This window comes from Tripterygium wilfordii, chromosome 10, assembly GCF_013401445.1.
Source record: "Tripterygium wilfordii isolate XIE 37 chromosome 10, ASM1340144v1, whole genome shotgun sequence".
Taxonomy (NCBI): Eukaryota; Viridiplantae; Streptophyta; class Magnoliopsida; order Celastrales; family Celastraceae; genus Tripterygium; species Tripterygium wilfordii.
The window spans coordinates 7,483,172-7,501,056 of record NC_052241.1 but is presented as its reverse complement, the minus strand read 5'-3'; the positions used below and the strand labels follow the sequence as shown (position 1 = coordinate 7,501,056).

Sequence of the window (17,885 nt, the reverse complement as noted above, 5' to 3'; positions counted from 1 at the left end):
TTGATGAATGATTCCATTTTTGGCACATAGTGATCTAAATGGTGACTCGTATTCACCACCTCGATCACTTCTTAGCATTTTGATTTTCTTGCTGAGTTGGTTTTCAACCTTGATTTTGTATTGCTTGAAAGCTTCTATAGCTTCATCTTTGCTTCTTACCAAATACATATAACAATATCTTGTGTAATCATCGATGAATGTGATGAAATATTTCTTACCACCTCTTGTTTGCACAAATTTTAAATCACATATATCTGTGTGAATTAAATCCAAAGGTTCACTATTTCCTTCAATTGGGTGAAATGATGTCTTTGTCAATTTAGCTTTTACACATGTTTCACATTTTTGATTCATATCTAAGCTAAATGTAGATATTATGTTCATGTTAATTAATCGACGTAAAGTTTCATAATTAACATGTCCTAATTTGTGATGCCATACATTGTAAGACTCAAGCAAGTAATTGGAAGATGCAATCTTATTAGAACGATTAACAGTCATTACATTTAGTTTGAAAAGGCCATCAACCAAATACCCCCTCCCCACATACACCGCAGCAACAATAGCAACATTATGAGTGTTGACATCTATGTCATCCACCTTGGCATCCTCTTTGAGAAATTTGGCCAGATTTAAGATGGTTATGTAGAAGAGCATTTTCTGCTGCCACCTCTTGAAATCTGACCTACCAAACTTCTCAGGCTTCTCACAATGCAGGGTGACATGGTACACTATTGGAACAGCAACAGTGACTTGCAGAATGCCACTAGCGGCATTCCCACAATTCACTCCAGTGGAGTTCGTCGTTAGCACGACATTGGGAGTGTTTCCTCCAATCACAATGTCTCCCACATTAGTCCTATCAGTAATTACAAAATAACACACCACAAATTAGTGAAAATTTAAAGTGATAGTTTCAATTCAAAGGAATGAACCATAAATAAGAGAATTAAATTAAGTCTTAAGAATGTTGTAGGTAAATGGGTGTTTATGGTATTCTAAGAACTGAAACGTATTGTAATAATGAAATCAATCTGAAAGAGAACAACTTTACGATAGTACCGATAGTAATCAATCAGAACATACATTACCACTGATGAACGGTTAGAACAGAAAATGAGATTTTGAAATGCCAGACCTAGAGTAGTCTCTATCTCCTTAAGATTTAATCACCTCCCCACAAGTTTGCTTCGAGAAATATGGACAACAGCCCCCAAGGATAGAATGGTTTCAGCTCTACATGGAATGAAAGCTTCATTTTGAGCACCTTGCAAAAACAACGATTGAAGCTCTCAACTCTCTTTGTGTGCTATAATTTGTGTGTTTGAAGGTGTGATTTGTGAATGCTATGAATGCCGCTATTTATAGTATATGGGAGGGACAAAAGATAAGAACAAAACTGGATTGGAGAGTAATCACAACAGATAATTACGAAATCCATTTGAGAATAATCAAATAGACAATTAATTAATATATATCAACATATGAAATCTGTTTTACCTGTTTGTTGAGATAAATATACGGGCTTCCCGTAAAAGCTTGGGTGCTATTGGACCCAAACCATAAGGTCAAACCCCACTCATATATACAAGAGTTGATTTACTTAATTCTCCAATGAGAGACTTCTATTATTCCTCAAGCTTGGTCATGCTCAAATGGCTCACTTTGAAGCAACATTCATTCACTTTATTCATGGCTTTCAATAAGTGAATACACATAATTATCCTCCACATAAAACCCCATATATTCATGTTTAGTTCCAACTTATCCATTAATTGGATCTCCATTAAATTCATGGTCAAAGCCATGAATTTCCAACTGTTATTATAGTTTTGATTGACAAGCATCACTGACCCCTCCTTCATAGGCTGCAGTAGAAAGATGACCTTGTGTAACAAAGTCTTCCAACTCTGATAATACCCTTTCAGACCGCGGACAACCTCTACAATAATCTTAGAATCCCCTTCGAACACAACTTCTTATATCCCAAACAAACCACAAGCCTAACGACATCCAATAGAGATTCTGCATTAGTATGATGAAGATCAATTGGAAGAGACTTTGGTAAGGCCCCAATAAAATGGTCAATGCTCATCTCTAACACTACACCCAAAACTTGACACCAGAAACTGACTATTGATTGCTGCATCCCATTTTATTTTGATAAAATCCTGCTAGAGGGAGACTAAGTGCAAGGACGTGAAATACTGAAAGATAACTCTTGGCAAAGTAGGCTTTGATTCACATTGAGGGATTTGGAATGAACACTACAAGAAAACAGGATTTTAGTGATTGAAATTAGTGACGGAATATACTTCGTCGCTAATATTTTATTTTGCGACGGCATATATTTGACTTTCCGTTGCCAAAGTCAAAAAAAATTTCGCTAGTTAGTGACGGAATTAGCGACGAAATATTCCCTCACAAAATATATTCGTCACCAATTCCGTCAATATTTTACGCGGGAGATGCCACATTAATTAGCGACAGATTAGCAACGGAATTCAATGACAGTTTAGCGACGAAAACCAATACCGTTGCTAAATTTTGTGACGGAATCACATTTCTGTCACTAAAATAATAACATAATTTTTCACTATCTTTAATTTTTAGCGACAGAAAATACGTCCGTCACTAATTCCGTCACTATATTACCGTACTCTGACATACTGACGCGGAAATTATTACGGTAGCCTTTATATGACATTTTTAGTGACGGAATTTAAATTCCGTCACAAAATTTTTTTGTTCTCCCTCCCGAAAATAGGAAAATATTTTTTATCATTTTAAATTAGTGATGAAAAATAACTCCATCACTAATTCCGTCACTAAATTGTCGTACTCTGACATACTGGCTCAGAAATGAAATTTCGTCACTAAATTTTTATTATGACGATATTTCTTAGTACCTCAAGTGTAGTTTATTCTTATCTCTCTCTTTTATCATTCTCTCCTACCTCTACTTCATCTTCTTTGCTACCTTCCTTTTTCCATTCACATATGATTTTATATTTACTATGGAAGTGCCTACGCATCGTACGTGGATGTACAATAGAGTTGGACCCAACAAGGTGGAAATTACTAAAGAGTTCTTGAATGAGGTGGAGGAGTTCATTACTTATGCGTGTGGAAAAAGACCAGAATTTCAAAATACAGAAACAATAAGGTGTGTGTGTGTTAGGTGTAAGTGCACAAAATTTCGAGGGTTGGATGATATAAGGATGCACTTATATAAAAAAGGTTTTCAGCCCAGTTATTACTCCTGGAATAGTCATGGTGAAGATATGTCGAGTGCGAATATTCCCCATGTGGCAACTGTGAATGAGCAAGCAGACGCAAAAAATTATTACTGGGAAAGCAATAATCGGGCTAATTTCAATCCATATAAGCAGATGGTAATGGACGCTGCCGGACCATTGGTTGGGGAGGAGCTCTTACAAGGAGATAATTACAACCAGTCGTTCGTGCCGAAACAACCTAATCCCGAGGTGCAAAGTTTCTTTGACATATTGTATGTTGCCCAATCTCCATTGTGGGATGGATGCGAGTCACATTCAGAGTTGTCAGTTGCGGTGAGGCTTTTAAGCATTAAAGCTGACTACAATATGCCGCAGGGTTGTTTCGATGACGTTGTTCACCTTATGAAAGAAACAATGCCTGCAGATAATGGGATGCCTGAAACTTTTTATCAAGCCAAGAAGTCAGTGTCTAAACTCGGACTTGGTTATCAACGTATCGATTGTTGTCCAGACGGTTGTATGATATACTATAAGGACAATGCACATTTGACGCAGTGTAAATTTTGTGGGGTAAACCGTTATAAACCTCGGAGAACTGGACGTGAAAATTTCAAGGAGATTCCGAGTAAACGTATGTGGTACCTACCACTAATTCCAAGGCTTCAAAGGCTATTTAGCTCAACAGTTACAGCAAAGGAGATGAGGTGGCATTATGAGCATCAACGCGAGTCTCACATCCTGTGTCATCCATCTGATGGAGAAGCATGGAAAAATTTTGATCAGACCCACACAGTGTAAGATTAGGTTTGTGCACAGATGGTTTCACTCCTTTTGGACAATCTGGTAAGAACTATTACTATTCATGTTGGCCTGTCATTTTGACTCCTTATAATTTACCGCCTGGGATGTGTATGAAAAGAGAGTTTATGTTCTTGACAATAATCATTCTGGGTCCTCATAATCTGAAGAGTAGAATCGATATTTATCTTCAACCCCAGATAGATGATTTCAATCAGTTGTGGTGTGAAGGTGTTGTAACATATGATGTTTCTATGAAATAAAATTTTATTTTGAGAGCAGCATTGATGTGGACTATCAACGATTTTCCTACCTATGGTATGCTGTCTGGATGGATGACACAAGGGAAGTTAGCATGTCCTTACTGCATAGAGTGTTCTAAGGCGTTTACGTTGGAAAATGGTAGGAAAAATTCATGGTTTGATTGTCACAGACAGTTTTTGCCTATGACAGATCCTTTTAGGCGGAACAAGGATGCATTTTTCAAGAATCGAATGGAGAAATCACAACCTCCCCCACATTTTTCTGGAAAAGAAGTTTTGGCACGAGTTTGGAACTTTCCAAAGATTACTGAGACAGGGCCATTATCATTGCCGGGATATGGCCAAGATCATAGCTGGACAAAAAAGAGCATCTTCTGGGATCTGACTTATTGGCACAACAATATTATACGGAATAACCTAGATGTCATGCATATTGAGAAGAACATGTTTGACAATGCTTTCAATACATGTATAGATGTTAAGGGAAAAACAAAGGATAATGCAAAGGCCCGACTAGATCTTTCACATTATTGTAAATGCAGAGCTTTAGAGTTGGTGGAGTATGACAACGGTAAATCCTTCCAACCGAAAGCACAATTTTGCCTCAACATGGAGCAAAGAAGAGCTATTTGTTCTTGGGTTTTCAGTTTGAAGTTGTCAGACAGTTATGTATCAAACCTAGGCAGGTGCGTAGATATGAGAGAAGGAAAGTTGTTTGGGATGGAAAGTCACGACTGTCATGTTTTCATGCAACGGCTACTTTCGATTGCATTTCGGGTATTGCCCGAGTCCATTTGGGCTACACTTACTGAGTTGAGTCACTTTTTTAGAGAGATATGTTTGACTACATTGCGAGTGAGTCAATTGAGCATTATGGAGGACAACATTCCTGTGATCCTTTGCAAGTTGGAGCGTATATTTCCCCCATCATTCTTTGACTCGATGGAACATCTACTGATACATCTACCATTTGAAGCAAGGATAGGTAAACCAGTACCATACAGATGGATGTATCCTTTTGAAATGTATTCTTTTGAAATGTATTCTTTAATTCATATTCCATTTATAATATAAATTATTATATTTATTGACACGTTTCAATGAAATTTTATACTAGGTTCCTCCACTTCCTAAAGAAAAAAGTTAAAAATAAAGCTCGTGTAGAAGGATCTATTTGTGAAGCATATATAGTCGAAGAGACGTCGACATTTGCTTCGTATTATTTTGAACCACATGTGAGCTCTCGACGAACCAGAGTACCTAGAAATGATGATTGGGGTACATCCAACCAGGAAGTCCCTATAATTTCAATATTCAATCAACCTGGTCATCTTGTTGGTGTTGCCGGTAAGCGATACCTCATCGACAAAAAATACAATGTTGCAATATTGTACTTGTTTTTGAATTGCGATATTGTCCAACCATTTATGGAGTAAGCTATAATTACTTTTGCTATAATTTGTAAAGTAATTATATTTAATGTGACCATAACGGATGTCACTAATTTGTATGTGTTGCAGCTTGTATACAGATTTTGTTCGAGCATCAGTACCTACGTTGAATGACGATGCAGTCGATTATCAGATTGAGATAGGTTTTGCATCATGGTTCAGACAATACGTAAGTAGCGATTTAATATAATAACATCACACTTTTTTATTTAATTACGACAATATAAGCTGACGAACTTATTATTTTTCATGATGAAGGTCCATGATCCGCAAAATAGTATAACTAATGAAACAGTACGAAATATAGCATATGGACCGTTGAGAAGGGTTGAGATGTGGCATACATATTATGTCAATGGATACAAATTCGACATCGATGCGTGTAGCGAAGCCAAGTCAACAATCAACAGTGGTGTATGCATGCGGGGAACCGATTATGGACAATCAGAAAATGACTACTATGGAAGACTTAAAGAGATTGTGCAATTTGAATTCCCAGGACAACCAATAAAGAAAATTGTTCTCTTTAATTATGAGTGGTTCGACCCAACTCCTAATCGAGGTACGCGAATCAATAAACATTATGGGCTTGTTGAGGTTAAACGTAGAGGAAGGTACAAAAAGTTTGATCCATTTATAATAGCACAACAAGCAGAGCAAGTCTACTTTACTCCTTATCCAGAAGGGATACGTGATCGAGCAGATTGGTGGGCTATGATTAAAACAAAAGCCAGAAGCACAATTACTACACCATCAACACAGGTAGATGATGCCTTCCAAGATAATGAAGTTCCAATTGAGCCAATTGCAGTAGACACTGACCAACTAAATTCTCTAGTCGATAATGCTGTTGAACCTGAAGAAGTACAAGTAGAAAACTCTACAAGGCAACTCTTGGTTGAGGAAGACACTGATGATTGAAGAAAAAGAAGAATTTGAATCTTATGATTCGGATACAGAAGAAGAGCTCGAAGACTACGATTAATGTAATAAAAAGATTAACAACAATTATGTAAAAAAGTTATTAATGTACTTGATTTTTGATTTACTATATATTATATTTACTAAAAAATTTATTACTACAGATATTAACGGCGGCCATTAAGTATTTGCTATATATTATATTTGTAATTAATACAGAATATTGTATACGTAATTAATATAAAATATTGTATATGTAATTAATAGAAAATATTTACTAATTCAGTTACATAGTGACGGAATAGCGATTTCCGTCACTAAATAATTTAAATAGTGACAGAACTTGCCATTCCGTCACTAAATATTTTAAGTAGTGACAGAATTTTACATTCCGTCACTAATTAAATTGAGTTAAATAGTGATGGAATAGTGATTTCCATCACTAATTAATTTAAATAGTGACGGAACTTGTCATTCCGTCACTAAATATTTTAAATAGTGATGGACTTTTACATTCCGTCACTAATTAAATTTGAGATAAACCCAGCGGTTCATTTGGTATTCTCAAATCTCAAATACCTTAATTTTATTAGATTGTGAAATACCCTCCGTTGTCGCTTACCTCCGATTATACGTTTCCCTTCTCCAGATCTCAAGTGAGGGACTGCAGCTACTGACCAGAGACTCGCTGCTCCCACTGCATCCACACCTCCACCACTACCAGGAGAGTCATTCAGATGCATACCGTTGCCACTTGTGCCGCCGCTGCCACCATTGCATGCAGTGTCGACCAATTCAACAATGTAAGTCTACCTTATGTCTTCTTCCTCTCTCCTTTCTATCTCTAACTCTAACTATGCCACCGTTGCCACCATTTTTTCTTTGGGTTGTTCCTTTTTTTTTTAATCTATAGTAAAGATTTATCTATTTGTTTGTCTAAATTACTTGCAAATCTTGTTCATATTGAATTTGTAGCTACAATATTTTTAATGTTTTAATGGCAGATGTCTGTTGATCCTTTGAGCGAGCATAATCTTACTCCATCGGGTCGAGGACGTCGTCAACTTATCCGTGGTGGAGGTAGTAGAGTGTCAGTGGGTCACGAATCCCCTCACAACACAACCTCATCCCCTTCATCTGTCAATTAGATGCCGCCACCCATAATGTCACCTCCTCAGCTATATCCTGGGATGTGGGCAACGGATCCATTATCGCCCTTCTTCCCAACGACCCAAAATACTCCTCACTTGCCCAATACCCCACCTGCACCCACCTCCCACATCTCGACGATGGACACGCAGTTTGCCGGAGGCTCCTCTTCCCGACAAATTCCATCAACCAATTCTGAAGGCAACAAAACATGGATACGACCATATTTAGACTCTGGGTAAGTGCATTGTTCCTTAATCTTATTTTCTATACATTAATTATAGAAACTTATATGTCACTGATATTTTACTATTTTTATTTGTTAGATTTGAGCCATCTAGTGTTCACAGGACAATGAGTACAATCATTAAGGGCAAGTTCGAGCATCCCGCAAACACATGGAGGAGTGTTCCTAGCAACGTCAAGGAACTTAATTTTCAAGAGTTCACGGTAAGTATAAATTGAAGTACCTTACATAAATTGTATAATTGTTTGTGTTTGTCAATTTTATTGACTGGAATATGAACAAAAAAGGAAAACATAAATGAGCCATGGCTAGTATAAGTGTATGACTATAAGTTGTCAGTTGTTCATATAGAAAAAGCACCATAAGTGAGCTTTAAATGGTTTGTGTTTGTTTCCTCTGCTTTGGAATTTCCAACCTACCTATTAACATGAAGTATTTGCAAAATGTTTGAGCACCAAAAGTGAGCTTTAAATGGTTTATGTTTGTTTTCTATGCTTTGGAATTTCCAACCTACCTGTTAACATGAAGTATTTGCAAAATGTTTGTGATATTGGAATAGGCTAAGTACTGCTGTTGTTGAGTGTTTGAACTTATGCAAAATATAGGGAACATTATAGTATTTGATGAATTTCTTTTGATGGCCCAATTGGGAGAATTGGATTGGAGGTGTCACTACTTATAGAAGTAGCTTACATAACTTGAATAAATGGGTGTCTGGTAGCTGTAAAGAAATTTTTCTATACGAAGCAGTAAGGTATTTTTTGTGGGACATACTTTTGCCTATGAGATGTATCACTTGTTTAAGAGTTTGGAAAGATTAAATCTGATATAAATGACCATAAGAAGGTCTTGATGTTCTATGGATACAAATGTCAATTGGTCACTTTATATAGGTCTTTTGAGGCATTCTATGTAGTTATACTGATAAAAAAGAAGTTTGAAAATCAGACAAACCATTTTATTTTCATATGTTGTTCTGTTCAATTGGCTTATTTATTTTTTACAGATTGTTATATCTTTTTGGAGCTGTTGTAGTTGGCACGCTTGGTATTGTGGTTGATTATCCAATGATCTCACTTATTTCTTTCTTCAAAAGCCCATACTAGTATACGGACTTAGAACTGCAATGGATAAATTAAGCTACTACATTTTTTTTTGTATGGGATTATATCATGGTACACACCGGTTAGATTGGGTTTTAATAAGTGATTTTTTTGCTGCATTATATAATTTGTTTGGAAAATGGTTCAGTTGACCAGTGCATTTTTTTTTGTTGTGGAGCTTTGGTGTTATTCAATAGGAATTGTTTTGTTACCATGCCGCCTAAGTTTGCAATGACTCAATGCCAATTATTATATTTTTAATTTATATATGTTTACAGAAGAGATTTAAGTGGGATCCTGCCGACGATTGTGCAATAAGGAAAGTATGGAATAAAAAGAATGGAGAATTATTACGGGGAATGATGGAGAAGGTTCGAAATAAGGAAGACAAAGGTGTGTGGATTGAAGAGGGAGCAAGAGCTGAACTTGAAAAGCTTTGGGTGGAACCAGCTTATGTGATGAAAAGAGAGAAGGCAAAGATGAATCAAGCATCTGAGACTGGCGGGTGCTTAAATACCGGTGACTCTATTCCACACACTGATTATTATAAGAAATTGGTAAATTTTATAATTTTAAATCAAGTTTACGTTTTAAATTGTTTATTTGCTTTAATTCCAAAATTAACTTGTCTATTTTAACTTCATTGTAGGAAAAGAATATGGTCGGAAACCCACTCGGGCGGAGGTATTTTGTTGAACTCATCTGAAAAAGAGCACTCAACAATTTGTTGAAAATCGAGCATCTGCAACATATATGTAAGTATTATAAATTTTATTAAAATTGAAAATTAATATGATATTTAAATCATATGATGATATTTGATATTATTACTTTTTTTAATATTGATACAGGATGAGTTCAACATGTTGAAGGAAGCTCAATCTAGTCAAGCATCGGCATTTGGAGAGTCATCTTTTGAGCTACTGGATGATGACTCATTATTCCTGAAGGCGGCTAGAGGCGTTAATAGTAAAGGCCGAATCTATGGGTTTGGACAAGATGCACGTCTTTTGCGCTGTTCATCTTCCTTCGGTGGAACATCTGCATCACAACCAAATTATTTCTAACAGGAGATGGAGGATCGCGTGGCTCGGATGAACTCCGAGTTACAAGATCAGTTTGCAGATCAACGAAATACGATTAGTACATTACGAGAGGAGTTACAATTTTATAAGCAATCCTCGGAGACTCAAAGTCAAATGATGCAGCAACAAGGCCGGAGGTTGGAGGAGCAAGACCAGATGATTCAACATCAAAATCGACAGATGTAGCATCAAAATCGAATGATGCAGGATCATAAGTTGATAGTGTTATTTCAAACCCTTTTTCCAAAACTATCATAAGTTGATAGTATTTTTCATACAAACTTTTTCTCAAAACAATTATATCTTCTAAAGAGCAAGTTTCCAAGAGATAGCCATTAAGTTAATCCGGGTAACCGTTTTCAAAAGGGAATTGTGGGGTGCCTAACACCTTCCCCACACTCAATCGATCCCCGTATCCGTTTTCTCTGGTTCGCAGGTCTTTACGGTGTCCAATTGCACCTTAAATCAATTGGTGACGACTCTAAACATTTTTCATCCTCCAACGCTGGTCCGCGTCGTGACCCCGGTTGCGACACCACTGATGGTATATATACGGTTAGGAGTGGTTATCATAGAGCGATGAAAATTCAAGCAAGATAAATGCCTTCTTCTTGTTATGGATTAATAGACTCTTCATTGTGGTCCCATTTATCGAATATGCGAATGGAGGAGTGTGGCCATTTGTCGTGGAGGAGAGGAGATGGCTCGCGTGGGAGGAGAGGGAGGTAGGAGAGAAGGTTCTCAACTTTTTTTTTTGAATTTTTTAAAATAAATCTACGTGGCATGTTGACATGTCATGCCTGAAAGATTATGGATGATTATGTACAATAAATTTATGAAGGATAAGCATTTTGGTTTTATTTTCTACTGGGTAGAGTTTGACTGGTGGTATATGCGCCAATTTTTGGAGTTTGTGCACAACTTCTTACTGTGTGCTTTTCATTGGTGCTATTGGAAGACCATATGGCATGTCCGGCTCATGGTGTTAAGATTTATAAATCCCACATAAGTTTGATATAAGTAAATGATGTGGTTTATAAGTAACGATTCAATATCTTTCAACCGTAGAGGATTCTTTTAAGGACTAAATCTCCTGTTTGGGTTGAATTTATTTCACAATGGTAGGTGGAATCAGAGTCTTACATTTTGAGTTTTTCTTAATAACTATATTATATTTTTTAATTAGCAATATAACACATGCATGAATTATTTTGGAGAATGGTCATTGACGCTACTATTAGTAGCATCAATTGTCTTTTTTTTAGAATGACGCTTATGTAAATAATGCTCTTTATAGCAATGTCATTTACCAAAAAATTTTACACAAACAAAAAATCATTCTCAGCCTGCAAAACAGCCTAAAATAGATCCAACCAACCCAAACAGAACATAGAAAACTATTCCTGGCAGACCATTTTAAATTCCAATCAAATGCATCCAACCAACCAACCATATCAAATCAATATAGATTTAAACTCTACGAAACACTATATTACACATATGGACATACTACGTCTAATGTCCCGCTCCTCTCTTAGCATATGAAAGAGGAATAGAAGACGTCTCACGATGGTCCGGATGGCTAACAAAGTCATCATCGTCATCGTGTTGATAACCACATGCTCATGGTGACAGTCTTCTAGTCCTACGATCACGTGCTCGTGCTGCCAATCCTTCGCGTGCGGTACCTCTACCCTCAATATCATCTAGATGATGTCCCACTCCAGCCTCAATTAGAATTTCGTGGCTGCTGACCATCCAATTGTGTGCAATAGCTGCAGATGTATCATTAAGTGCGTCACGCATCGCTATAGTGGCTCTCCTTGCTCCTAAAACTTCCAAATATGCCTAGAAAATAAATTTGACAGCTTTGTAGACAGTAGAAATAGCTTCTTAGTATAAAAGTACATGAAGTTTTTTAGAATAAATACCACTCGCGTGAGACTCATATCCAAAATATAGGATTAATCGGAACCACAACGGGTGGATTGATGAATCGACGTGTTATCGATGCATACCGCCATAGGTACTTGTGGAAAGGAGTGTGAGGGATATGCTCCTGTGAACGCCTATTATGCCGATCATTCTAGTGGAATATCCAAAAAGAGTTCAGATCCGCCCAATTCACATCTCCACGAACTGTTCAGTGACATAAACACCAGGTGGATTGAACTAACGAAAATGATGCGACAACCACATGAGTGATAGCTGACCAAGTAGTCGTTGCATCACATCATCCCACTAATGCATTCCATGACTAGTCATAGCGGGACCATCACAGTTCAGTCTAAAAAGAACTCTTGCGTCTTGCAAAGTCACTTTCATCTCTCCACTACGGAGATGGAAGATGTGGGTCTCGTGCCCCCATCGCTCAACCAACGCAGTCAGTAGCGCATGGTCGAGCTTAATATTGTCAATCTGTGTCATGCCGTTGAATCCGACCTAAATAACGTATGGCCTAACACACGGATCTAATGGCCACAATGCATGCTACCTGAATGATATAGTCACTCCTGCGTCCTAAACAACAATATTACCAACATTTAAAAATAACAATACTATAAAATGTACTGAACAATGTGGACCCTTATTGCAAATGAACTAACCTGGCCACTCCAAATATCCTCTGACCTATGCATATGCTGCCAGCGCAGCACAGATGGATCGGATGGACTAGGTTGATTGTATCTCATCATCTGACTATAAATCCCTCCTCGATATGAGGATCGATCACCCTGAGTGCGCGCCATATAAATACTCATAACGTACATATTTCAAATAATTGCAAATTTTAATTTGGTTAGATAGTTTGATCTTTTAGACAGAATATAACAATAGTCCAAATTAAGAACAAAAATGATGCCACATCAAGTTTGCATGCCACAAAACAAAACTAACACAGCAATAATGGACTATTTTCCTTTTACACCATATCAGATAAGTATTAGCCTTTGACACCATATCAATAATTAAATAGCCGAAAAGTATTTCATTGTAAGCTAATAGAAGAAAACTGACACAACAATAAGAGCTCTCTGTAACAGTACATGGTTTCCTACCCAAATCACAATATAAACAATAAAATAGCCGAAACGGAACCCACTCACCACAGAGCTGGACTCGACTGTGGCAGTAGCTGGTCTCGATGGTTGCCTAAGCTGGTCTCGGCACTAGGCGACGGGATGTGTCGGTTCAAACCAATTTTAGTTTATGTGTCGACACTAGGCTGCATCGTTCAAATAAATAAATTAAAAAATAATGACGCAACACCAATAGCATTACTAATGATAAAAAGTGAATGAAACTATCACCAGTAGCGTAATTCTGTAGGGTCAAAGTCAACCTCAGCAAATTACATGGGCCCCAAAACCTAACAACAACATAAAAGCCCAACAGAGGCTAGGGCCCCGAAGCCCAACAACAATCAGGCCAGAGCATACAATCCAAAAAGGACTTGGTCTTTTAAAGGCACTAACAAAGCCGATGCAAGTAAGGTCGAACCAATAACTAAGGGACGAAGCCGAAGATAAGGCAGTTCCTCGTTAAATGGTAACAGCCGAAACTATTGCAAACTACCTCAAACTACCGTAAACTCCCCCAAACTGCCATGAACTTCTCCAACTGCCACGAACTTCTCCAACTGCCACAACTGCCGGTAACTGCTCAAGAGAAGCATAAAAGGAGTTCATTAGACTCAGGAAAGGGGACTTCAGTTGGGGAAAAATTCTGACTTTCTCACTCACTCTGTAATCACAAGTGATAAATGAACTATCACATAGTTCTGCACCGTGGACCTAGGCTCAAAGCCGAACCACGTTAAATCTCTTTGTTTTGTCCTACATTTACCAACTCATTCTCAACAATTCGATTGTCGATAATTTACATCAATAGTTTGGTGCGCCAAATATGGGGAAAATTTTATCCAAATGGCAAACTCAGAAGATTCACGTGACGATGTTGTAAGCGAGAAGATGAAGGCTTTGATTCAACGCTTCGATGAACATGAAAGAAGGGTCCAACAGTTGGAGCAAGAAAACTTGACGGTTTGAAGAGAAAATCAAAAGCTACTTGATCTTATGAATCAACCTCCAAGTCCTCACGTAACCAGAACCATTCTTGCAAGTGCTATCCCAAGTACTTCTATTCGAATCAACGATGGACAAACAACACAAATTCCCAACACAAGCGTTCCTTTGCCAGGATTTATGCATCAGACAGAACCATCACTGGCATCGACGTCAACTCAATTCCTAAGGCCAACGGCACAATCCATGGCACTGTTATTTCCTATACCAACTTCATCTTCGGCTATCCCAACAGTTGGTGCATGGTCAAATATAACCACAACATTGCCAGAAATAATGACGCAGTGAAGTGTCGACAAAAGATTGGAGGAAATGGAATCAGCATTCTTCAGGATACCAGACATTCCACCACCAATAAAGAAAAATCGTACTTTCCTCAAATCTCCATTTGTTCATGCCATTGCAATGGAAAAGCTTCCAAAGAAATTCATCATACCACATATTAAACCTTATGATGGTACCACCGACCCGGAAGATCATGTGGATCAGTATAGTCAGCTATTGACTTTGGTGTCGTACCCATTCAATAAGCACGAAGCATGCATGTGTCGAGGATTTAGTTCAACTTTGGTGGGACCTCCTTTGAAGTGGTCTCTAAATCTTCCAGAAGGGCAAATTACTTCATTTGCACAACTGGCTGACGCATTCGTCGAACAGTTTGCAAGCAGCAGGAAAATAATTCCAACATCTGATGATCTGTATCGGCTGCGACAGAAGCAAGGAGAATCTCTACGGTCATTCTTAACAAGATTCAATAAAGAAAAACTAGAGATCCCGGGATACTTAGATGAAATTGCAATCAATGCATTTCGCATGGCTCTTCTTCCTGGAAGCAAATTGTACGGAAAGCTTACTCGTTATCCGTGTAAGTCATTTCAAGAAGTGCAGGCAAGAGCGAGCGTTCAGATTAAATGGAAGGAAGACGAAGGAAGACTTCCAGAGCGACTAACAGAGCAGCCGAAAAAATCTGAGCAAAAGCAAATAAGTTCAGAGGCCCCGCGATATCCTCGCAAAGATCCTAAACCAATCGATTTCAAGAAGAAACCTCGATCTCCTGAATACAATTTGGTAATTCCACCAAACGAAGTCTTATCAGTGTTGAAGAAAATGGGAGATGCTGTTCGATGGCCTGACAAAGTTCGTAAACCACTAGACCAATGGGATACTTCCAAATGGTGTGAATTTCACAACGATTATGGGCACACAACAGATGACTGTTTTACCCTCAGAAAAGAAGTAATCCAATTGCTAAAGAAAGGTTATCTTCGGGATTTACTATCTAAAAGAGGAAGAGCAATGATGGCCCAAGCCGATAGACGAGAAGAAGAACAGAAACCCCCTCCACCAGAAAAAACGATTAACGTAATATTCGGTGGATCCGAGATTAGCGGAATTACACATTCATCAGCAAAAAAACATGTCAAGCAGACAGAGAATTCTGAGGTATGGAATGACAAGCCGATGGTCCAATTTATGAGACAAATCATCAATTTCACAGATGATGAGATGACGAGATTATTAAATCCACACGATGATGCTTTGGTCATCACTTTACAAATTGCCAATTGTGAAGTTAAAAGAATCATGATTGACGATGGCAGTTTAGCGAATTTACTGTTCATGTCCACACTTCAAGCAATGGGACTTTCGAAAGCCGACATAATCAGAGGCCCTATCCCACTCATCGGCTTCAGCGGAGAACAACAATATACCATCGGCTCTATTCCTTTGCAAGTATACGCGAAAGGAATAAATCTCCAGATTCGATTTAATATATTAGATTGTCAATCTCCATATAATGCAATACTCAGACGACCTTGGATTCATGCAATGAGGGCTGTGCCATAAACTTATCATCAAGTAATACGATTCCCAACAAGAGAGGGAGTACAAGAAATATATGGGGATCAACGTCAGGCAAGGAGTTGCTATGAACAAGCATTGAAAGGAAAAACTAAAGCTTTATAGCAATTACAGCAAAAGCCGATTCTGAGCAATCAAGAAGAACCGACTAAAAAGGATATAGAAGAAGTCATCATTCATCCTGATTATCAAGAAAAAAATATTCAAATTGGAGCAAACTTGGATCTTCAACTTTGAGAAAATTTAATTCAATTCTTGCAAGATCATATACCGAGAAAATTTAATTCAATTCCTGCAAGATCATAAACACACTTTCGCTTGGACGCATGCAGATATGATTGGAATTGATTCGAAAATCATCACTCATCAGTTGCAAGTTGATAATGGCTTCTTTCCGGTGAGGCAAAAGAGACGAAGGTTCGCTCCAGAAAGAAATAAAGTTATTAATGAGGAAGTTTAAAAGTTGTTAGACATTGGGTTCGTTCGAGAAGTCCAATACCCAGATTGGCTTGCAAATGTGGTTGTGGTAAAGAAGAAAAATGGGAAATGGAGAGTTTGTATCGACTTCACGAATCTGAATAAAACTTGTCCAAAAGATTCTTTTCCACTCCCTCATATTGATATACTTGTGGATGCAACAGCAGGGCATGAATTAGTCAGCTTTATGGATGCATTCTCTGGATATAATCAAATCTTAATGCATCCAGATGATCAAGAAAAAACTGCATTCATAACCGAACGTGGTATATATTGTTATAAGGTCATGCCGTTTGGATTGAAAAATGCAGGAGCAACATATCAACGGCTTGTCAATCGCATGTTTGTCAGTCCGCTTGGAAAGACGATGGAAGTATATATCGATGATATGCTAGTAAAGACTCTAAAGGTCGAAGGTCATATCGAGCATCTTCGACAAGCATTTGAAATTCTTGATGCTCATCAGATGAAGTTAAATCCTCTAAAATGTGTATTCGGAGTCAAAGCAGGAAAATTTTTGGGATTCATAGTTACACAAAGGGGCATTGAAGCAAACCCTGATCAAATTCAAGCAATACTTGATATTCCTTCCCCCACAACAATACGAGACGTACAACGGTTGGCAGGGAAGATTGCGGCACTAAATCGATTCATCTCCAAATCTTTCGAAAGATGTCATCATCTATTCACAGCATTGAAGAAATCAACCAATTTCGAATGGACAGAAGAATGTGAGACGGCGTTGAAGAAATTGAAAGGATATCTAACCAATCCTCCAATTCTCGCGAAGCCAAAAACCGGTGAGATACTTTATCTTTATTTAGCAGTTTCTGAATTTGCAATTAGTGTGGTACTGCTAAGAGAAGAAAACAATCGGCAGCATCCGGTATATTACGTTAGTCGAAGCTTGCTAGATGCTGAAACAAGGTATCCTTTAATGGAAAAGCTTGTTCTAGCGCTTATCACTACAGCACGAAAGCTTCGTCCTTACTTTCAAAGTCATGCTATCATGGTGGTAACGAGCTTTCCGATCAAAACAATACTACACAAACCAGAGTTGTCCGGATGATTGACGAAGTGGGCAATTGAATTGACCGAGCATGATATCACTTATCAACCTCGAACCGCAATCAAGGCTCAAATTCTGGCAGACTTCATTGCTGAATTTAGTCTAGGAATGATGGACAATGCTCACAAAGAATTG

General features: G+C 37.9%; 3 protein-coding genes across 3 annotated transcripts; all 3 read left to right on the top strand.

The window, feature by feature from the left end:
• The first annotated feature begins 3,044 nt into the window (after positions 1-3,044).
• On the top strand, positions 3,045-4,037 carry LOC120007317. Its single transcript, XM_038857517.1, has one exon. The coding sequence runs from the start codon at positions 3,045-3,047 to the stop codon at positions 4,035-4,037; it is 993 nt and encodes a 330-aa protein (XP_038713445.1).
• An 18-nt stretch (positions 4,038-4,055) lies between these two features.
• Positions 4,056-6,672, top strand: LOC120007316. The gene is made up of 6 exons (XM_038857516.1): positions 4,056-4,082; positions 4,208-4,268; positions 4,320-5,325; positions 5,418-5,732; positions 5,821-5,920; positions 6,010-6,672. Exons 1-6 carry the CDS (start codon positions 4,056-4,058, stop codon positions 6,670-6,672), a joined length of 2,172 nt encoding a protein of 723 aa, XP_038713444.1.
• Positions 6,673-14,746: 8,074 nt separating this feature from the next.
• On the top strand, positions 14,747-16,664 carry LOC120007315. The gene is made up of 3 exons (XM_038857515.1): positions 14,747-15,326; positions 15,438-16,075; positions 16,467-16,664. The coding sequence occupies exons 1-3, from the start codon at positions 14,747-14,749 to the stop codon at positions 16,662-16,664; spliced, it is 1,416 nt and encodes a 471-aa protein (XP_038713443.1).
• Positions 16,665-17,885: the final 1,221 nt, after the last annotated feature.

Coding starts and splice junctions, on each gene's coding strand:
- LOC120007317 (XM_038857517.1), top strand. CDS start 3,045: ATGTACAATAGAGTTGGACCCAACAAGGTGGAAATTACTAAAGAGTTC.
- LOC120007316 (XM_038857516.1), top strand. CDS start 4,056: ATGGTTTCACTCCTTTTGGACAATCTG. Junction 5,733..5,820: donor ATTGTCCAACCATTTATGGA/GTAAGCTATAAT, acceptor TATGTGTTGCAG/CTTGTATACAGATTTTGTTC. Junction 5,921..6,009: donor CATCATGGTTCAGACAATAC/GTAAGTAGCGAT, acceptor TTCATGATGAAG/GTCCATGATCCGCAAAATAG.
- LOC120007315 (XM_038857515.1), top strand. CDS start 14,747: ATGGAAAAGCTTCCAAAGAAATTCATCATACCACATATTAAACCTTAT. Junction 15,327..15,437: donor ATCTGAGCAAAAGCAAATAA/GTTCAGAGGCCC, acceptor AAGTCTTATCAG/TGTTGAAGAAAATGGGAGAT. Junction 16,076..16,466: donor TCGGCTCTATTCCTTTGCAA/GTATACGCGAAA, acceptor AATTCTTGCAAG/ATCATATACCGAGAAAATTT.